We start from the raw sequence: 23,253 nt of genomic DNA on the forward strand, positions 1-23,253 counted from the left end.
ATGAATGTGGAGAATATGTTCATTTTACAGGGGATTACATTACTGGATTAACTCAAATCATTTAGTAGAGATCTTTCCAAACATTTTATCTTGGTGTCACACTTTTAAGACATGCATTAGTTTGCGACACAGTAATTCAGTTTAACCAGAAAACTGAATAAACCAACACATTTAGAGAGACACAGTCAGACATAGGCATACATTGTAATAGTGAAATGTGTAGAGGTGCAAGCATATCTAATGAAAATCTGTCATTTATATTTTCAGATATATATGGTTTATTGATTATTTCACCTAGATCCAGAGGTTTCTCAGTATGTTTACATGACACACCTACAAACTACAGCTGACACACTCACATGTCATAACACATAGTTTGGGAAGCTCTAATTTATTGTTTAAGTAAAACATCAACTTAATTAAAAGCGGATCATTTCAAATTGTCAACCCTGCATGCCAGGAATTTCAGTAGTCCCTTGATATTGATATTTTGAACACTACCTTAAGGGATGCACTAGAGGCACCTCTTGAAAAAAGTGACTCTTTTAAAAACTAATAGATTGAAAAATAGTGGAATTCTACATTTGTTTCATATCTACCTTACAATTTAAATTACATCTATAATTAAACAGTGTTACAAGGTTTCTAGCCTTCTCTGCCAAAGAAAGGCTTAACGACAACACCCATAGGTAAAGGTAAAGGTTTTCCCCCTGACGTTAAGTCCAGTCATGACCGACTCTGGGGGTTGGTGCTCATCTCCATTTCTAAGCTGAAGAGCCAATTCTGTTAAAAAGGTGGAGCTTTCTGGACTCAGTGCAAAGTCCAGCTGCCCCTCTGCACAAAACTTCAGTAAGAGGAACAGAAGAAAAGAAATTACCTACTCTCTCCACCTGAACCTGGAGCTTCGAGGATTTCAATTATCCCAATCACAGGTTTGTCACTAAAGCAAGCCAGCTCTATTCTCTGTAAATGTGTGTGTGTGTGTGTGTGTGTGTGTGTTTTTAATGGCTGCAAGTCAGGGTATGAACATATTCCTTCAAAGAAAAAGACTCACGGGGGAAAAGGTTGCTTGTTTTGCAATCTGAAAGACAACCAGAAATTCAACAGCAATGCTTTTCGCATCCTTGTACTTTCCTGCTAAGGCAAAGGTTCATCTGCTGAATTTCTGGTTCTTGGCATTTGTTTTCAGATGCTTTTGGAGAAAACAAGGTAAAAAGAAGGAAGAACATTGGTTATAAAAGATTTTTTGCATGTTTATGCTGGGTTTATAGTTTAGTTTTATTTCATGCTTAGACCATAGGTCTTTTGCATATAAAGCAAACAGATAAATACATGAAAACCAGATTATTAAATACAATATTAATACACCATTAAACCCTATAGTAAAGGTAAAGGTTTTCCCCTGACATTAAGTCTAGTTGTGTCCAACTCTGGGAGTTGGTGCTCATCTCCATTTATAAGCCGAAGAGCCAGCATTGTCCGTAGACGTCTCCAAGGTCATGTGGCTGGCATGACTGCATGGAGCGCCCTTACCTTCCCGCCAGAGCGATACCTATTGATCTACTCACATTTGCATGTTTTCGAACTGCTAGATTGGCAGAAGCTGGGGCTAACAGCAGGAGCTCACCCCACTCCTCGGATTCCAACCGCTGACCTTTCGGTCAGCAAGTTCAGCAGCTCAGTGATTTAATCTGCTGCGCCACCGGGGACTCCCTTAAAGCCCTATAAAAATCATTAAAATGCTGGGTTTGTGTGTTTCATGAGCTGCTTTTGTATCTGAAAATGTAGTTCCACCGACGTGAACAGTGAATATATCCAGCCAAGTTCACTTGGAGGAAAACAACTAACAGCAGTAGAAGTAAATCAGGTTCAACAGCAATCCTTCTCTCACCCCTTGTAGCTTCTTGCCAAGGGAAAAATCTATCTGGATTTCTGGTTCAGATAGATTAGCATTTATTTTCAAATGCCTTTGGAGAAAGAAGCTTACAAATAAAAGCAGAAAGAACATCAATTTAAAAGACCTTTGGGATATTAATGCTGGGATTATGTATTTTTTGAAAATGTTTTGGCTCTAGAAATGTGAATATCACACTCCCCCTGAAGATGCAGGTTCACAGATTTGGAGTATTGCTGGATTCATTGCTGAGCCTAGAACCCCAGGTTTCGGTAGTGACCAGGAGAGCTTTTGCATAGTTAAAGCTTGTTTGACAGTTGCACCCGTATCTTGGGAAGTCTGACTTGGGCTCTGGTTACATCCCAATTAGACTACTGAAACACGCTCTACGTGGGTTTGCCATTGAAGACTGTTCAGAAGCTGCAATTGGTCCACCGGGCAGCAGCCAGATTACTAACTGGAGCGGGGTACAGGGAACACACAACCCCCCTGTTGTGCCAGCTCCACTGGCTGCCAGTCTGCTTCTGAGCACAATTTAAAGTACTGGCTTTAGCCTATAAAGTCCTAAATGGTTCTGGCTCAGCTTACCTGTCTGTATCTCCCTCTATGAACTATCTCAGAGATTAAGATTGCTCTCGGTCCCGCCCCCTTTGCAAGCGCGACTGGTGGAGACAAGAAACAGAGGCTTCCCAGTGGTGGCTCCTCAGCTATGGAACTCCCTCCCCAGGAATATTAGATCAGCCCTCTTCTTCCTGGCCTTTAGAAAAAAAGTAAAAACCTGGTCATGGGACCAAGCTTTTCGGCAGTAAGCAATACAATGAATGATCAAGAATTATGTGCAATAGATATGACATTCGGAACTTCCTGGACCATGATTGCTGGATTGTGTGATTTTAATGTTACATTGATATGCTTTTAATTCAACGATTATGATTTAATCAATTATTGTATGTTACTATTATCGTGTTAGGTCTCTGTATGTAAGGCATTTAATTTTTGCCATAATTATGTTGGAAACTGCTTTGAGTCCCCGTTGGGGGGAGAAAAGCGGTATACTAATGAAGTAAATCAATAATAAATATCAGAAAAGATCACTTGGAGAAGAGCAACTAACAGAAATACGGTAAAAAAGGGGGGAGGGGGAGAAGTCATCAGTGAATGTAGATCAATGATTCTCAACCTGTTAGTCCCCAGATGTTTTAGCCTTCAATTCCCAGAAATCCTAAAGTGGCTTGGATTTCTGGGAGTTGTAGGACAAAACATCTGGGGATCCACAGGTTGAGAACCACTGGTGTAGATAAACCAGGAAAGCCAGCAAACTAGCATTGTTCTTGTGCATGAATATTAACAGTTTGATTACCAAAAAAACAAAAACAAATTAAATTATCAAAATTTAAGTAGTTGGTTGCAAATTTTATTCAACAATATGTCTAATTAGTCAGCTGCTGTTAGCCTTATTAACCTTGTACACCTATGGAGAAAAGGGGTCTTTGGACCATAATAAAATGTTGTTATTGTTGTTGATTACCAAAAAAAAAAAACCAAGTGAAATTAAATTACCAAAATCTATATCACCTTCACTTATCACTGGTGGAGACTTCTCTGTGGTCTCCAAGGACCTCATCATACTTGCCGCTGGGATCGCCACGCATCTTAGCAAATCCAGCAGTGTCTTCCACGCCCCGCATTTCCCGAATCTCCTGTTGCCCTATCCCACGGTGGGGGTGGGAAAGCATCAGCCTCTCGGCTTCCCCCCATTGTAGCAATTGGAACACAGGAAGTCTTTCATGTTTTCACCACAGCAGCATACGCTGGTTCCGTAATAGTTTAACCACGGAACCCCACTGGAAGTAGTATTACATCATGAAACGAGAGTTGGTGGGCTTCATGGCTAGACTATCGCTGAACCAGCATATGCCGCCAAATCAAACCCCATCTGATGAGGTCAAAAGTAGTACTGGTGGCTGAAAAAGGAATTAAATTCCCTTGGTCCAAGAAATATCTACATCACCCCTCTTAGAGTGTTCCTTTCTTCCTTTTCAAAGCCTTGCCTGCAACCATGTGGCTCTACCTGGCTGTCCTAATGGGACTTTACTTCCTCCTCCGATGGTACAGGGAGAGACAGACAGTAGAGAACCTAAGAGATAAATATGTCTTCATCACCGGCTGTGACTCTGGATTTGGGAACAAGCTTGCCAAGCAGTTGGATACCCAGGGCTTGCGGGTGTTGGCTGCTTGCTTCACCCAGGAAGGGGCAGAAGAACTGGAGAGGCTGACATCCGATCGGCTGAAAGTCACCATCTTGGACGTCAGCAGCACAGAGAGTGTGAATGCAGCAACCAAATGGGTGAAAAGAATTGTGGGGAGCAAAGGTGACAGATTTTCTTACTTCTTTTGTATTTTTCTGTGTAATAACAGATAGGGTCAACAGCAGGCTAAAAGGAAACACCTTGGTCTATTTTTGTGCTTTTTTTTGGCAGCTGCTCAAAAATGTGCAAGTGAAGTTTGCGTGGCTAGAAATAAAACAAAACTAACAGTTAAACTTTGCTGCTCAGTGTTGTTAGCATTAGAAAATGGTTTTTTTTGTTTTTTTTAAATAAATTTTTATTTTTTAAAACACAAAAAATACATACCGTAGACATACAAAACATTTACAATTCTCACCACCAACACGAGGATTGTTTTCTTTTTACATATTTGTTTCTTTATGAGACAATTTTTATATCTTTATCTTAATCCATTTCCAACCTATATACTATATAACATTTGTATCTTATTTCTTATGGCTTGATCTCCAGATTGATTCATGATATAGTTCTTTACCATTGTCCATCTTTCTTCCATTTCTCTTGTTCTATTTTCATTAGTTTTTACAACATTTAGTTTCACATTCATAATTTCAAATTCCATTTGCTCCACCATATATTGGTACCATTTATTTACTGTCCATTTTGATTTATCTTTCCACCCTAATACTATTACTGCTTGTGCACATTCAATTATTGCTTCTTTTATTTCCCTTTTATTTCCCATTTCCTCTCTTTTCCCTAATACCGCTATTTCCTTTGTTATGACCCACTCATTTCCTAGTATTTGATTTGACTCATTTTGTATAGTCTGCCAAAAGTATTGTACATGTTCACATTCCCACATCATGTGCATAAACTGCCCTTTCTGATGACATCCATGCCAGCACTGACTACTCCCCTTTTTATAGTAGTATGCTAATTGGCAGGGTGTACGATACCATTTGTGCAATATTTTCCTCCTCATTTCTCGTACTCTGGTATTCCTTTTCATCCCTATTGTCTCTACCACATTTCTCATCTCTTGTTCTGTGATTTGCAGCTCCATTTCCCACATACTTTTCAGATCCCGTATTATACATCCATCAGCCTCTATGAGCATTGTATATATTTTGCTGGCCTGTGCCTTCTTTCCTTCCCCCTTTTCTCTTATTATCTTTTCAAAGGCGTTATCTTCTCTCTTAACCATATTAATATTTTCTTTTATTTTGCAATATGCACAGATTGCTCTTATCTGTAACCAATTTTCTTCTCCAAGCCATTGTTTAATTTTATTTTCTCTTACCGTTCCCTCTCTGTCATATAGTTGTTCTAGTCTCTCTATTCCTTTTTCCTTCAATGTTTGAATATTTCTATTCATATTTGATTCCTTATCCTTATTGATTATCCATACTGTTGACATTTTAGATTTTAAGCTACTTATTCTCCCTTGCCATTTCTTCCACACTTGCATTGTTCCTTTCATTGGTCCTATTAATTTATCTATATTTCTCTTATCCCATTTTCTAAAGATTATTTCTTCACAATTAACTCCATTCATTTCCTTTTCAAATCTCACCCATTTTTTATTTGTCACTTGTAATTCTATTGCTCTTTCAATTTGGAAGGCATCACTATATAGCTCTAGGCATGGACAGCCCCATCCCCCTTTCATTTCTTTTGCAATTATCAATTTTTTCCTTACTCTTGGTCTTTTCCCTCCTTCAACCCAATAATTTAGTTTCCTATCCCATTCCTTTAATTTTGCCATGGGAGGAATTCCTGGGAGAGCCTGAAATAAATACATCATTTTTGGAATTATCAATATTTTCAATGCCCTTATCCTAGACATCTGTCTCAAATTTTTATTCTTCCACCTACTCATTTGTTTTAACATTCTCTTCCATGCCATTCTATAATTTCCATCTATTATTTTATCAAGTGTCTTAAATATCCAAATTCCCAAATACTTCATCTTTTTAATACCCAATTTTAATCCTGATTCCTTCCTTATCTCTAATTGTTCCTTCGGTGGCGTATTAATAAATAATATCTCTGATTTCTCCATATTTACTGATAGCCCTGATACTTTTTTAAACTCCCTCAATATTATTTTCATTGATTTAATCATTTCCCTTGGTCTCTGTGTTAAAATTATTGCATCGTCCGCATACAGGTTCAATCTCAACTCCTCCTTCCTCCCAATCTTATACCCTTCCCATGTTTCATCCATCCTTATTTTATATGCTAGGGGTTCTATTACCAGAGCAAATAACATTGGGGATAATGGACAACCTTGTTTGGTCCCATTCTCAATTTGAATGTTTTCCGTTCTTTGTCCATTCACTCTAATACAAGCCGTATTCTCCCTATATACATTTTTAATCATTTCACAGAAATTATTCCCCAAATTTAGTTCTTTACATAATCTATACAGATATTCATGGTTTACTTTGTCGAAAGCTTTATACACATCTAACTTTAGGATTGACAATTTTCTTTTTGTTTTTGTCGCATGACTAATCGCATTAACAACATTTCTTATTGGTTCACTGATACTCCGCCCTTTAACAAATCCATATTGGTCTTCTCCTATAATCTTTGGTAGAATAATTTCCAATCTATTTGCTATGATTTTCATGAATATCTTATAATCTTGGTTTACTAAACTGATCGGACGATATGATTCTGGGAGCTCCGGTTGTCTATCTGGCTTCAGAACTGGAATAATTTCAGAAAGTTTCCATGTTTCCGGGACAATACCTCTCATATATACCTCATTAAACATTTCAGCCATATATGGTACCAATTCATGCATAAAGGTCTTATAAAATTCTGCTGTATATCCATCTATACCAGGTGCCTTATATTGTTTCAGTCTTTTAATTACCTGAATTACTTCTTCCTGTGTTATTTCATCATTTAGCATAATTTTATCCTCCTCATTTACTTTATTCCCAATTTTTATTTCTTCATTATTCACCTGTTCTTTTTGGTACAACTCCCTGTAAAAATCTCTCATTATTTCTTCGAGTTCCTTTCTTCCATCTTTCACCAATCCATTTTTATCTTTAAGTTTTGTTATACATGACTTTTCCTTTCTCCTCTTTAAATATCTCACCATTTGTTTCATTGATTTTGTACCCCATCCATTAATTCGTTGCCTCACACTCTGTCTCATTTTGTTCCATTGCACCTCATCCATTAATTCCAATTTTTTCTTTTTCTGCCTTAATATACTATTTATATTTCTTCTCCTCGTTATTCTCAATTGTTCTTGTATTGATTCAATTTCTTTTATACATTTTTCTCTTTTCTCTCTCCAACTTTTCCTTATGTAGGACTCAATACTAAAACATTGACCTCTTAATACACTTTTAAATGAGTCCCACACCACAGTTTTAGATAACTCTCCATTATCATTTATTCTATAATATTCTTTTATCTCCTCCTGAAGCTTCAACTTATATTCATCTTTTTCTGTTACCACCGAATTATATCTCCAAATTCTTTGACTAATCTCATTACTCAATCCCAAGGTTGCAATCAGAGGACTGTGGTCTGACAAAAATATTGGTTTCCTTTCTACCTTCTTTATTTGGGCTATGCTTGCTTTATTTAGTAAGATATAATCTATACAGCTAAATTTATTATGTCTTGCTGAATAAAAAGTATCCCTAATACTTTGATTTGCGTGTACATCCACCATATTAAGCTTATTTACATTTATTGCTTTTTTATTTTTTTAGTTAAGTCCAAATTGAAATCGCCTGCCCAAATCAATGTCCCTTCTGCATAATTATCCAGCTTCTTTTTAGTATTCAATATATACTGTTTTGTGTTTCTGTTCGGTGCATATATCACAGCTAATGTTATTTTAACCTGATTTATCTTGCCTTTCACGAAAACTGTTCTTCCTTCCCTATCTCTTTGAACATCAAGCTCCTGAAATGGAACATTTTCATTGATTAGAATTGCTACCCCTCGTGAGTTCCCTGTCCCTCGAGATTCATAAATTCTATTCCATGTTTTATCTTTAATCAATTTATCCCTCCCCCTCTTTTTATGAGTTTCCGATAACATTATCACATTTATCCTACATTCCTTTGCCATTTTCAACATCCTATAAATCTTAAGATCTGCCATTCCATTTATATTCAGTGCCAATATAGTTAAATCACACATTTGTTTTGTATAATTCCATTTTTATCTCTCCCCCTTGTCTCTTCAATTTCTTTTCTTCTCCTCTCCCCCTTTTTGCCCCCCTCCCTGGATCCCCATTGTGCCCCTTTCCCCTCAGAGTCCAGTCCTTTCCCTTCTCCCATCAGAGAAGGACTCGAAAGAGTTCTATTCTCTTCCCTTCCCAGACTCCACTTGGCGGCTGCGTTGCCCTTCGCCAGTTCCCACATCTGCAAATTATTTTAACCCAGTTTATCAAAGTGGTTTTTTCCCTCTTACATCTTGGATCTTGTTTCCATTCTCCTTGTTTCCTCTTTCAGCTTTTGCTTTTTTAGTTCTCTCAATTGTTTTTCCAAAGTTCGTATTTGGTCTAAGTCCATTTGCTTCAAATTTCTTAAGTCTATAGTCTCTTGTAAATCTTGACCATGCTCTCCTTCCCTATTCATCAAGTCTCCAATAACAGATATACTCTGAGTCGAGCATGATTCTATTTGCCCGCCTCTGTCTGCAGCTTCCAGCTCTGTTGATCTTATCTGTCCAGCTGCCTGAAGAGTGTCCTTGGCCTTCTTACTCCCCTTCTTTCTTTTGAAGCTTCTATGGACCTCTTCATTATCTGACTCCTCCGTCTCATCCGATACTCCCCCTTCTGTACAAAATCTCAGAAGTCTAAGCATGGTCTTTCCACTAGCCAAATCAGTAGCTTTATATAATTTACCATCTCTATAGACGATCAGGGTGGCAGGAAAAGCCCAAGTATATCGCTGGTTCTTCCCCTCCAGGAGTTTTGTAATTTCTTTCATCTGTGCTCTTTTATCCAGTGTCTCTGATGAAAGATCCAGGAGAGGCCAGACCTTTTTACCTGCCAAGGTAAGGTCTTTTATTTTCCGAAGCTGATTATACACCTTTTCCTTCGTTGCCTCCCTTGAAAAACGGATCAAAATGTCTCTGGTTTTTTTTCTACCTCTATAAGCCCAATGCGATCGTTCTATATCGTCCGGTGAGATTTCCATCAAAGTCTGTAGCCAACTGACAATATTTTGTTTTAAATTGTCACTCATCTGAAAATCCTGCCCTGCTGTTCTCAGGCGTATATTTGCTCTTCGTGACCGATCTTCCTGGTCAGCAATCTTGTTTAGGAGTTTTTGGTTTGCACTTTCTAAATGTTTTTTTAAGTTGGCTATTTCCTCTTTCTGTTTTCTAGTCTCCTCTTGCATCTCCATAAATTTACCTTCATACTGTTGCACCTTTGACTCCATTGAACCCAACCGGGTGTTAATCATTTCAACTTGTTCTTTTAATTCATCATTCCCCTTCTTTAAGCTATCAGAGCTTATCTTTAGTTCATTCAATGTTTGTAATATTTGGTCCAGCTTCCGCCCCCATTCCACTCCCTCCGCCATTATGGCACTCACGCTTCACCCGGTCTTCTGATTTATTTTCTGAGGTTTCAAGTTTCAGACGCTCAAACTGCGATCTGCTTTGCTTCCTCTTTTTTCACGACCGGGTCCAGGTTGGAGAGAGAGATTTATGATCTTCCTGGGCTTTAAAAATAAGCTTTATTTCTTTTGCAGTTAGGGAGCTCTCTTAGGCACGTCTATCTTATCTGACGCATGCGCAGAAAATGGTTTAAGATGGAAGAGCTACACCTTTTTCTTCCTTAATCCAACAGCTGTATGCCAGTTCATATTAAATGGTTGGCATCCTGACCCATGTTATCTCCTTCATAACAAACACTTTGACAAAGAGGGAGGCAGAAAACTTTACAGTTTTTAAAGCTTAGGATGTCTCAAGTAACTAGATTGTAGTGTATATTTGCATGGTCAAGATAAGAAGTACCAGAATAAACTCAACTTAATATAAATGTAAACAGGTTTAATTATCTATCTGTGGACTCTGGACCTTTTTGCTCTGGAGGCTTGTCAGCATGGTCTTAAGGTCTACTCTGCAGGGTGATAGAAGTTATCTCTATTTAACTATTAACTATTAACAAGATTACCCAGAAAAGAGGGGGACCAAATGGACAACTCAAAGACAATGTTCCAATCTCACAAGAAGTCAAACAAAGTTGTATCTGTCTCCATATCTATTTAATGTTTTGTCAGTAGTAGACTCCAGAACTAGCATCACTATCCTTTTTCTCCCAATATTGAATTAAGTTTCCAGTTTGCAGTGCAGATGGTGTAGATCTTCAGCCACTTAATCAGGTAGGACTATGCGAATCCGAGTGAGGTTTAGCTTCTTCTGTGCTCAGGAGCATTCAATCATCAATTACTCAAAAATCATGATCATGGAATTTGGACAAGGAGAAAGAAAGCATGAGTGGAACATGTACAGCCATGTCATTGAGTGATGTAAAAGGTAAAGGTTCCCTCTTGACATTAAGTCTAGTCATGTCTGACTCTGGGGAGTGGTGCTCATCTTTATTTCTAAGTTGAAGAACCAGTGTTGTCCATAGACGCTTCTTAGGTCATGTGAACAGCATAACTGCATGGAGCGCCGTTACCTTCCTGCAGAAGTGGTACTTATTGATCTACTCATATTTGCATATTTTCAAACTGCTAGGTTGTCAGAAGCTGGAGCTAACAACGGGAGCTCACCCTGTCTGCAGATTCGAACCGCCGACCTTCCAATCAGCAAGTTCTGCACCTTAGTGGTTTAACCCACTGTGCCACCACAGCCCCTATGATGTATCTTTTATAGTCATTTCCATGAAAATCGGAATTGGAAAAATCACTATGCAGCAATTAATCTGTTGAACTTAACGTTTGATTCTTTCTAATGGTTATGAATTGGTGGCACCTGGCTTTAATAACCTTGTTCAAAAGATGGTTGCTGAAATTGGCTAAGTAGCATAGATATGGGAAGAAGGCAACATTGTTCTATTTGAATCACTCCAGAATGGGTTTATTGACATACTTGCCCTATCTCCAGGAATACCAGTTGCACAACTGAAACCGCTCCGATTGAATCTAGAGTTAATATATAACATAAAATTTGTACAAGTAAGTGTTAGAATATGTGGAAACACAGCACAAGAGGGACTGCTCTGAATATTTATATTCTCTTCCCAAAGGGCTCTGGGGCTTGGTCAACAATGCTGGTATAGGTTTTCCTGTAGCACCCAATGAGTGGCTGACCAAGGATGACTTTACAAAGGTGATCAATGTCAACCTGCTTGGGCTGATTGACGTGACGTTGCATTTGCTGCCCCTGGTGAGAGCAGCCAGAGGAAGGGTTGTCAATGTGGCCAGTTCCGTGGGAAGAGTGACAGTCACTGGAGGAGGTTACAGTCCATCCAAGTATGGTGTGGAAGCCTTCTCGGACAGCCTGAGGTAAAACAAATGTTCTATTTGTAGTATCTATTTTTATTTTGAAATTTACTAGTAGCTGCTGCATTTCCCACCCTAGGCCTATACTCGAGTCAATAAGTTTTCCCAGTTTTCTTGTGGAAAAATTAGGTGCCTTGGCTTATATTCAGGTCAGCTTATACTCAAGTATATATGGTAACCAAGAGGATACAGGCTGGAAATGCCTCTCCAAACCAGCATTCCAGGTGTCTGGCCATTGAGGCACCAGGATAACTAAGCTTAGAGGATGTTGAAAGGGTAGAGCTCTCTCCCCACATTGTCAACATCTCGATGTGAGAAATTATTTGCTGTGTTTCTTTTCAGAATTTTTCAATTCAGAAGCCCTTTTTATACATTAGAAACTTTAAAGGTTCTTCCCACTCAATCCATCTAAGATATTTGTATAGTAGCTGTGGATCTAAAAGAAAGGATGTGTCTTTCCCTCTTTTTTCCCAATTCAGGCGAGAGCTCCTTCCTTTTGGAGTCCGGGTCAGCATTATTGAGCCTGGTGCTTTCGCTAATTCCATTATACTCACAGCAATGGAAAACATAAAGAGTACATGGGACCGGGTATCTTCTGATGTCAAAGAGATCTACGGGCAGCAATACTTTAATTCCTGTAAGTCAACAGTCTGGAAGCTAACTTGCAAATTACAGCTATAGGAGTAGGAAGCCGAACAGGGGAGAACTGTGAAATTACCAAAAATTAGGCTTGCTATCAGGAAAGGTCTGGACAAGGGTGCAATAAGCAAGCTAGAAAAGAAGTTTATTTGCTCTCTTTAAAAAGAACACACAAAAAATAACATGACAAGTCTCACCACAGCTAGAAATGAAATTAGTTAAGTTTCCATTTTGATGTGTTACTTAAACCCAGTGAGTGAACCAAAGCTCTGTTGTCCTATGAAATTTGCATTTCCCTGAATTTTGTATGGAAATTGTCTCCTCAAAAATGTGTGCACAAAAATCCACATACCCATGAAATTATGTTGAATATGCATTTGGTGAAGAGAGAAAAATTATGATTGTGATGTTTTACCAAAATGCATGTATTACCGTAGGAAAGCATACATATTTAAAATATCCTTTATACAACCTTTTTTTTTTTTAAAAAAAAAAAACAGTTTTCATAATAAACTTCAAATTGAAATAACTCACAATTTGAACTGGAAAAAATTAGTACATAGGGAAAGACACAAATCTACAAAAGTCAGATCCATTCGCTGCTAATGCGGAGTTCACTGAAAACCAGGAAACCTAACGTAGACCTGAGGGAATGGGAAAGTACCTAGTATGTGATCTTATCACATAGGTGACTCCACCCCATGCCGTTTCACCAGCCTCCATGATGAAATGACAGGAAGAGGGGTGACTCTGTCACCACGCATGCCATTTTGTCACAGCGACACTTCCCCCATTACATAGAAGAAGCATCGCCAAAGCAGTGCAGATCTGTACTGACTGCATAGGAATCAGCACAACACAGGAAAGTTCCTGTGTTGCGAGGTAAGTATCATATGATGCTTCCACTCTAGTTGTGGGCAGGGCTACTACCAAAAGTCCAGTGACATATTGTGATGGGTAGCATGCCCATTCATCACTGGACTGGTGGAGAAGTGTTCTATGATGCTTTTAAAAACCCTCCTTTTCATAAAGGAACTTTCCAAAATTCAAAAATCCCTCCATGATCATGAGATTAAAATTTAAAAGAGGATGATCAGATAGCAAGACTAATTTCCCCTTTGTTTCATTTTTCTCACACAGATTTTAAAGTTTTACAAGATGTTAATAAAAGTGCCAACCCCAACCTCTACCTGGTCACTGACTGCATGGAGCATGCCCTAACATCCCGGTATCCACGCACACGCTACTCTGCAGGCTGGGATGCAAAGTTCTTCTACATTCCTCTGTCTTACATGCCGACCTTTCTAGCAGATTGTATGTTGGCCCGCTTTGCCCCAAAGCCAGCACTGGCAGTGTAGTGCCTGTGGTAGAAAGAGCTTTATGGTCATATGAGGCAACCATTAAGCAGTGTGAATGGGGCCTAACTTCAGTTGTATCCTTTAGTGACCTACCAAAAAGTTTCACTAGGTATCTATTAGGAAAACTGGTAGATTTTTCATTGATTCAGTACTATAGGTTCCACATTCACATGTTTTAATATGTGTATTCTACAGAGTGTTTTTAAATGATTATGTGCTTTGATTATTTGTTTTAGCAATGCCATGAGAAGAAGTGGGTAAAAATAAAATAATAATAATAATAGTAATTATTATTATTATTATTATTATTATTATTATTATTATTCCTACTGATTTCATTTTCCCTCTCTTCTGCATCCTTTACTTCCCTTTGAGTGTATTTGAAAATGAGGAGATTCTCTACGATTCCCTGCTTTTTCTGCCATGGAGTCACATGAATGATCCCAGCAGCATGTGTTGATCAGTTAGATTGTATGTGTTGTTGAAGTGAGTTTTCCAGGCTGTGTGGCCATGTTCCAGAAGTGTTCTCTCCTAACGTTTTTCCCACATCTATGGCAAGGCCATTAAATGCTAATCAAGGTGGCCAATTGCACCATTCACACTTGCCTCAGGCAGACAAGAGTTCTTTCTCCCACCCTGGACCTTCCACAGATATATAAACCCCACTTGCCTAGTTTCCAGCAAAACTCACAACAACTCAGTTAGATTGTACTTGTGTAAGTATATCTTCCTATCCTTCCTTGTAATCGATTCATGTATTTGCATCTATATAATACAGCATTTCTCTCCAATTTGGCTTTGAACTATAGTTTCTTCCCTTTCCCCATCCAGCCTTAACTCTCTCATCTGTATATTTGAAAATTGCGTCCTTTTCCATTATTACTTTAGTTTGATATGCTTGGAATAAGTACAAATGCATAGCATTTTATGGGACTTGATCTATGGATAAATAGATGCCACTGGAGTATGCAAGGGAATAAAATGTCATGCTTGTTCATGCATCTTGTTTAAGATAGGAGAAAGATATTAGTGTTTTGATCATAATGTTCAGTTCCAAAAAAGCTGAATAATTAGCTGCCTGACATAAGGAGGCTCTGACAAAAAAAGATTTCTAAACACTATGGAAATCAGGCCAAGAAAAATAAAGGCAAGAATTGTGTGCATTCTTTGCCCAGTATGTCCTTAATATAGACTATAAGCATACATGAAAACTCTAAAGGTAAAGGTTTTCCCCTGACGTTAAGTCCAGTCATGACCGACTCTGGGAGTTGGGTTTTTCATCTCCATTTCTAAGCCGAAGAGCCGGCGTTGTCCAAGGTCATGTGGCCAGCATGACTGCATGGAGCGCCGTTACCTTCCCGCCAGAGCGGTACCTATTTATCTACTAACATTTGCATGTTTGCGAACTGCTAGGTTGGCAGGAGCTGGGTCAAGCAGCAGGCGCTCAATCCGCTCCCGGGATTTGAACCTGGGACCTTTCGGTCTGCAAGTTCAGCAGCTCAGCGCTTTAACACACTGCACCACAAAAACTCTATCTGCTCATAATCTAGAAAATAGATAATAAACTCTTGAATAGATTTTAGGAGGGGCAGGACATCTTGAGTCTTTCAGCCATGGCGTTTTGGTCATGACTGAGAGTGAGTGAGTCTACTTCCAGTGACATGGCCTGATCAGTCTAATACTGTGTGTTGCCTGCTGACTTATGGCAAGCCTGGGAATTTCATATGGTTTCCACGAGCCAGTAATATTCTGAGTGGCTTTTCCAGTTCCTTTCTCTGAAATATTCCCTGGTATTCATTAGCTATCTTCCACTCAAGTACTAGCCAAGACTGAGTCTGCCTGTCATCTCTCAAGGTTTTGATCCTGCTCCTGAGTAGGAGATGGAAAAACCTGAGATCATCTCCAATGCTGATTTTATACCAACTGTTTCCCAGTACCTTTGTGGGAAGCTGATGAGCTTTACTTGAGCTTTCCCCACTCTGACTTTGGAAAGATGTTCCCTCCGCGTTTCCTTGGAAATCCAAAAGTGTATCCACACACAAGTGCATAAAAGAGTGTGGATGAAGATCTTTTTTTAAAAAAAAAGCTTTCCTTTTTAGTAGGTAAGCCTCACTATCATTACAGCATCTTTTACATGAAGACACCTTTCCTCATGGCACCTTTCAGAATACCTGAGAAGGTACAAAAACTGTGTAAGGACCTCATCCTATGGGTGTTGGGAAAGTGGACAGAACCATCTTATCCCATTCTCTCCTGTCTTTCCCCATCTTCTTGGATGGTCAACCATTTCACTTGCTTTCCACGTCAATCCCTTTATTTCCCCATTTTTGCTGCTTGGAGTCGGGTAATACCCAACTCCTGAAGACTGCTTCTAGCCTCCATTTCCATGCGCTGTGGAAACAGAGCCCCACAGAGTCCCACCAGAAGTGTCCTCGCATCATGTGATGGCCTCCGTGGAGCTCCCGTGGGGCTCCATTTCCAAAATGCATGGAAATGGAGCCTAGAAGCTGTGGGATGAAGTCCTTGTTGGATTATAGTTGTATGTGTATGAAATGTATGAAATCAAGTGTTTCTGCTGTTTTGCAAGAGTGTGTGCTTCAGCAATGAAACAGTTAATAGCAGGCTGGTTTGACTGACAGCCTGTTGTGACTACTATGACCTATCAGGCATGATTTCCGGCCTTGGAGACTGGGAACTTCCTTCGGACTGAGGAATGTGCTTCTTATCTCTGAATGAGTTGAGCTGGTGCTTGCCGAGGCAAGAGGCTATAGAAGAATGCCAGCTCAGAGCGATGGCTTTTGATGTGCTTTGTAAATATGTTTGTAGATATTAAATAAATGTTTGGACTTCAGACTACTGATGTGTTTGAGTCTGACATTTGAACAGAGGAATTGATGTGGCAGACGATTGCAACCAATTCATCAGGGTGCAGGAGAAGATGATTGATGGAGTCTGAAGAAACCCACCCAGCACGCACCCTGAGACCCCCACGCTGTCAGTCCTAAGTCATATTCACCCAAGGAACATTAAAAAGAACATTCCTATCTCCTCACAATATATGAGGATGTTCATGTCGGAAAAAGGAAGGGGACTATGGATTTTTTTGTCCAGCCTTGAACTAAACTTGAGTCCCCTGTTGGGTGAGAAGGGCGGGATACAAATATTGTAATAAATAAAATAAATAAATAAACAAGGCAGTTGTTGCAACCCCCAAGCCTCTCCTTCTTCTTTTTGTGTGTGTCTCAGCTCCACGACTCCTGAGGTTGTGATAACTTCTCCTTAGGAGCATCTCCAAGTTTTTGCCTTCCACTTCAGCTGTTCATCTCATTAGACCAGCATCTCTTCTTGTTCTCCTATGGCAGGGGTCCCCAAACTAAGGCCCAGGGGCCACATGCGGCCCATCGAAGCCATTTATCCGGCCCCCGTGGTGCCGGCTCCCTCCTCCTCCACTGAGGAAGGCATGTGCAGCACGAGGGAGGAGGGAAAAGTGCACACCTTTCCCACCTCCTCCCTCGCCTGGTGCGCGCCTTCCAAAGCTTTGCTTGTTTATAATAGTATTTTAATTATTATTTAATTAATTATTAAGGGGTGCTTTGCTAGTGCTTTTGGTGCACAAAGGCAAAAGGACTAAATGGCCCAAGGGGTCTCTTCCAACCCTCTTTACTATTATTATTATTATTAACAGAAGAAAACAGTATAGCACAGCAAACAAGATATATATGCTGGATTTCGAATCACAGGTCAAACACTTCCCAAGCATTTAGGACTGTGTGATTTATTATTATTATTATTATTATTATTATTATTATTATTATTATTAGCAACATTGAGACTGGGTGGCCATCTGTCAGTGGTGATTTGCTAGTGCTTTTGGTGCACAAAGGTAGAAGGGGGGTTGGACTAAATGGCCCAAGAGGTCTCTTCCAACCCTCTTTAGTATTTTTATCATGATTATTATTAACATTGAGGCTGTATTTGTTTCCGTTTTGTTTTTTTACTTCAAAATAGGATATGGGCAGTGTGCATGGGAATTTGGTCATAGTTTTTTGAAAAACTATAGTCCGGCCCTCCAATGGTCTGAGGGACTGTGAACTGGCCCCCTGTTTAAAAAGTTTGGGGACCCCTGTCCTATGGTAATAACCACAATAAATGTAACTTAACACCTCATCTGGTGCTCGTGGAGTATAACAATTTTACCCCCCTATCTTCTTGCACAGTCCATACATGTTTCAGGGGAAAACCTTCACTTTTACTATAATAGCCTATTCAGTGTGAGGAAGAGGGTTGGAATTTGCATTAGAACATTGGTTCTCAACCTGTGGGTCCCCGGGTGTTTTGGCTTACAACTCCCAGAAATCTCAGCCAGTTTACCAGCTGTTAGGATTTCTGGAAGTTGAAGGCCAAAACATCTGGGGACCCACACATTTAGAACCACTGCATTTGACAAATTGTGATAGGCCACATGTCTTTATGATGCGTCCAATCAAAGACAAAGAAGGGGCAGGACTTTGTTTGGCGATCAGGATTTAAACATTAGTTTTGTTCTGCTTTGTGTATGCCTTCTGTAATGGGAGCACCATGCAATAATAATGATAATAATAATAACTACTTTATTTTTGTACCTTGCCTCCATCTCCCCGCAGGGACTCGAGGACAGCTAACATGGGGCCAAGCCCAAATTTCCACATTAAACAAGATAAAATACAATTCACAATAAAAACAAACATCATTGACATTTAACACAAATTACCGATAAACCAACACTTTAAACAATAATATAATGGCAAATAATGCAAGCATTATTAATCAAATCAACTGCTCCACCAAAGTTTGTGTCCAGAGTATTTAGATTAAAATGGTCCCCTGGAACACTGTTTATAAGAATGGGCAACTTTTTTTCCTTTAAAAAGCCAAATATATTATGGCCTATATGAGGAAAGGCCTTCTGGGCATGAATGAGAACATTAGCCCTATGAGAAGTGACTTAGGGAGTGAGATATATTAGCTTGTAGACAGGGCCGGCCCCACCATAGAGGCCAGTGACGACGCCGCCTCGGGCGCAGGTCCCGGGGGGCGCCGTCAGGCTGGGCGGGAGGCGGGGCACCTCTCTGACGGTGCCCCGCCGCCCAACCAGTGCGCCCTGGCCTTGTGGCTCCCTCTTTCGCCGCCCGGGAAGGGGAGGAGGGATCCCCTCCTCCCGTCCCCGGGCGGCGAAGCCTCCTTCTTTCGCCGCCCGGGAAGGGGAGGAGGGATCCCCTCCTCCCATCCCCGGGTGGCGAAGCCTCCTTCTTTCGCCGCCCGGGAAGGGGAGGAGGGATCCCCTCCTCCCATCCCCGGGCGGCGAAGCCTCCCTCTTTCCAACCCTGGCCGCGCCTCCCACGCTGCATGGGAGGCGGGGCCAGGGCAAATAGCATGGGAGGCGGGGCCAACCCTGGCCCCGCCTCCCACCCAGCGTGCCCTGGCCCCGCCTCCCACGACACCAGAAGATGAAGGCCTAGAAATATTCACCAATGTGTTGCCTGGGCTGGCTGCGCACAGGCAACACACTGCTTTCCATCATTTGCTGCTTTCCATTATTTGCTGCTGTGACTGTTGGGTTTTTAATTCCTGACTCAGGACTAGGAAAGTCTGGCAAAATCCCTTTCACATGGATATGGCTGTTTTTCCATTTAGCTACCTGATAGCAGTTCCTCCCATCCTTCTTGGCTTAATGATTACTCTTTCTCTTTCATCTTCTCATTGTTCCTCTCCCAGGTCCAAATCCTGGGAGTGGAATGAGCGCCCGCTGTTAGCCCCAGCTCCTGCCAACCTAGCAGTTTGAAAATATGCCAATGTGAGTAGATCAATAGGTCCTGCTCCGGCGGGAAGGTAACAGCGCTCCGTGCAGTCATGCCGGCCACATGACCTTGGAGGTGTCTACGGACAACGCCGGCTCTTCAGCTTAGAAATGGAGATGAGCACCAACACCCAGAGTCGGTCATGACTGGACCTATCGTCAGGGGAAAACCTTTACCTTTAAGTATATTTGGGGGAGGGAGGGAACCTCTTGCAGGTTCAGCTCTAGTGTTTACATCCTCCTACCACTACCTGTTCTATCATGGCTGAGAGTCCAGTTCTAATAGCAGGTTGAGATACATTGTGTGACACCATCAATTTATAACAACCCGATGAGTTTCACGGTGTTTTCTTGGGCAAGAAATAACCTAGAGGTAGCTTTGCCAGTTCCTTCCTCAGAAATACAGCCTACTACATCGGGTATTTCATTATAATCTTCCATCCAAATACTACACAGAGATGAGTCTGTTTGACTTCAATCAGCGCTTTGTCCTGGTCCTGAACAGTCAATAGGACATCTTGTGATGATCTAAGCTGTGGTTTCATACCCTCTATTTCTCAGTACCCAGTGGAAAACTAGGAGCCCCCGGTGGTGCAATGGATTAAACCCTTGTGCCTGCAGGACTGATGACTGGAAGGTAGGGTTGCTGACTTGAAAGTTGCCGGTTCTAATCCAACCCAGGCACAGCGTGGATGAGCTCCCTCTATCAGCTCCGGGGACATGAGAGAAGCCTCCCACAAGGATGATAAAAACATCAAAAACATCCAGGCATCCCTTGGGCAATGTCCTTGCAGACGGCCAATTCTCACACCAGAAGCGACTTGCAGTTTTTCAAGTCGCTCCTGACACACAAAAAGTGGAAAACTACTAAATGCTTTACTTGAAATTCCCATACCTTTTACTCTCCCTACACTTTCTCAGCCTCCTTCTTTGGAAGAGATGAATCCTAAAGGCATGTACACATATAAACCAAGCAGGCACGTAAAAATGTGTGGAATAAGGATCTATTTAAAAGAAAATGCTTTTATTCTAAGTAAGCAAAATACATGGACAATAGGGCATGTTTTCCATGAAAGAACCTTTCCTTCAGGAACATTCAAGAGTACATTGGGTCTTTGGTATCTTCTGGGTTTTGGTTCACAGCCCGGGCTGTGGCGCAAGCTGGTGAGCAGCCAGCTGAGACCAATCACTCTGACCAATAGTCATGAGTTCGAGGCCAGCTCGGAGCCTGCGTTTGTCTTTGTCTTTGTTCTATGTCAAGGCATTGAATGTTTGCCTTAAATGTGTAATGTGATCCGCCCTGAGTCCCCTTCGGGGTGAGAAGGGCAGAATATAAATACTGTAAATAAATAAATAAATAAGCCCTCATGAATATCAAAACCCATAGATGCTCAAGTTCCATTATACACAATAGTGTAGTAAATGGTGTCCCTTACGTGAAATGTCAAAACCCTTGCAACGCCCATTGAGATGGCCATCAGTTTAAGTAGCCATTGTTTATCTGAACTAACACCATTGTATCAACTGGAGCTAGAATATTAATATTAATATTAATAATTTTATTTCTTACCTATCTCTCCTCATGGCTTGAGGTGGATTAAAAACAATTAAAATACATAAGTGTCATGGAGCCAAATCCCAGGGCTGAATTTCCAAGCCCTGAATCTGGCTTCATAACATAACATAAATAACCCTGCAAGCACCTGGCGGGAGAAGATAAAATGAGCCTGGGAACTCAGGGTTGAAAGTATAAACAATTATAATTGATATAGTGTGGGAATGGTAGTAATGTGATCCAGGGGGTGGGATTTGGTGATGATATTTGCGTGTGGTATTACGTTGCATCAGAAGTGATAAAATTGAATGTATGTAAACATTAGGTCATTCTCGACTTTTCCAAAGTCATGTATTCTTCAATAAAGATTGGATTTGAGAGCAGCTATCTTTGATCTGCGTTCAGACTGGTCCTTTGAAGTGAGCCTGACATTTAAGTCGAGAATCCCGTTCTCACCCTCCTGCGGAATTCGCAGTGAAGTGATAATGAGTGAAGAAGGAGATCAAAGCCCAAATGGAGCAGGGAGGCCTTCGCAAGGGGCCCGGCCGAAGAGAGAAGAGACGCTGCAAGCCATAGCTTCCTCTACGGGGTACCCCAGGCCGAACGGCGTGACCCAGAGGATCCCCAGGGGAGGAAGAGGCGTCTCTGCGGCTGCAGAAACCAGTTGGGGATCTGGAGGAAGTATGCCGGAGACCGTGGCCCTGCGGTTATCCATCCTGGAAACTAATTTATCCAGGCTGTCGGAAACCGTGGGGAGGTTGGTGCCACTATTGGAAGAGAATCTCCAAAAGGAGCCCATCCGATATGGCGCCGAGAGAGAGCCAAGTAAAGAAGGAGATTGGAGCCAGAGGGGCCAGCGAGCATCGACGCAGAGTCCCGTGGCGGCAAGGGACGAGGGAGATGAGGAATACTGGCAGGAGCTGGAGTTCCGAGACAGAATGGCACGCGAAGTGGAGCGCCAGCGAGCTCTGGGAACTCTGAGGCCGCCATCTCCAACAGAGCTCCCAACCCCCCGAATGGGCGTCGGGGTGGAAAGACCACTGGGGCCAGGGATCGGGTCCAGTGGATTTGCAGACGAAGGCGGAGAGGAGCGGGAGATCCAGGAAGAGGAGGAGGATGTGCCGTACGACGAGGAAAGGCGAGATGCGGGGGCTACAGCGAGGCCAGTATGCGGATGGGTGGAAGGGCCGACAGCGGCGGCAGAATTTCGGGAGCCGCGCAGAATGACCACCGGAGTGGGGCGCGGCGTGTTCCAAGGGGCCGCCCGAGGAAACCCGATGCAACCCTTCCCCATGCCTCCCAGACAGCATCAACGGGCCGCAGAATGGATGCCAAGAAGGGAAGATCTCAAACTAGAATACGGAGGGGAATCAGATGAACTGAACTTTTTTCTAATTAGCATCAGAGGATACATGGAAGACAATGCACACACATTCCCCTCCGAAGCAAGCAGGGTTCGAGCCATCGGCAACACACTAAAGCGAGGAGCAGCCAGCTGGTATGTGCAACTACATGCCAGACGCGACCCATGCCTGAGGTCAGTGCCCCGCTTCCTCGCCGCGCTGGAAAACCGGTTCAGAGACCGGCTAGAGCAATTGAGGGCTCGAGACCAGCTGAAAGGAATAAAGCAGAGGGACAAAACGGTGCCCGAGTACGCAGAGGAATTCCTCCACCTCGCGGAAAGGGTACCAGAGTGGTCTGAAGTGACCAAAGTGGAATTATTTAAAGAGGGACTACGCCCCGAGATTTTCAGCTGGGCAGCGCACAGAGATGACCCCGAAACACTCCAGGGATGGATTCAACTAGCGGGGCGCGTTGAATCCACCCTAGCCCAAGTAAAGCGCTTCAGGAGCAGCGGCGGCCAGCAAAGACCGGTGGCGAGAGGTCGAGGAGAAACGAGGAAGCAGGAAAGACCCAGAGGGAGGCCGGGGATTCCCTCCAGAGGAGACGACAACAAACCTAAACCGGGATGCTTTGTATGTGGGAAGACGGGCCATCGAGCAGCAGAATGCTGGGCCCGGAAGGGGGAGCCGCCAAAACCCCCAAAGCCCAAGCCAGCAACCGGGAGGCGTGCGGAAGAGGAGGTGCAAGCCCCAGAATCTTCAGAAAAACTGGTGAGTCGGGACAAACGCATGATAGTAGTGCCAATCTGCCTCTCGGGGCTAGAGAATCGGGCCA

At 41.9% G+C, this 23,253-nt stretch overlaps 1 protein-coding gene across 2 annotated transcripts; it reads left to right on the plus strand.

Moving 5' to 3' along the window:
• The first annotated feature begins 822 nt into the window (after positions 1-822).
• Positions 823-16,891, plus strand: LOC100565293 (retinol dehydrogenase 7). Of its 2 annotated transcripts, XR_010003007.1 has the most exons (6): positions 823-932; positions 3,940-4,266; positions 11,432-11,690; positions 12,167-12,324; positions 13,015-13,208; positions 13,467-13,601. XR_010003007.1 is itself a non-coding variant. In XM_003216966.4 (5 exons), the coding sequence occupies exons 2-5, from the start codon at positions 3,954-3,956 to the stop codon at positions 13,682-13,684; spliced, it is 948 nt and encodes a 315-aa protein (XP_003217014.2). In that variant the 5' UTR covers positions 824-932; positions 3,940-3,953; the 3' UTR covers positions 13,685-16,891. The 2 variants fall into 2 exon arrangements, 1 of the variants encoding a protein (XP_003217014.2); XM_003216966.4 differs by lacking the exon at positions 13,015-13,208 and having other exon boundaries at positions 824-932; positions 13,467-16,891.
• Positions 16,892-23,253: the final 6,362 nt, after the last annotated feature.

Source organism: Anolis carolinensis, chromosome 2 (assembly GCF_035594765.1).
Source record: "Anolis carolinensis isolate JA03-04 chromosome 2, rAnoCar3.1.pri, whole genome shotgun sequence".
NCBI lineage: Eukaryota > Metazoa > Chordata > Lepidosauria > Squamata > Dactyloidae > Anolis > Anolis carolinensis.

What these genes read in the sequence shown, in the direction of transcription:
- LOC100565293 (XM_003216966.4), top strand. Translation starts at nt 3,954, where the DNA reads ATGTGGCTCTACCTGGCTGTCCTAATGGGACTTTACTTCCTCCTCCGA. An exon ending in AAGAATTGTGGGGAGCAAAG is followed by an intron (nt 4,267 to 11,431) that starts GTGACAGATTTT and finishes CTCTTCCCAAAG; the next exon opens with GGCTCTGGGGCTTGGTCAAC. An exon ending in GCAGCAATACTTTAATTCCT is followed by an intron (nt 12,325 to 13,466) that starts GTAAGTCAACAG and finishes TTTCTCACACAG; the next exon opens with ATTTTAAAGTTTTACAAGAT.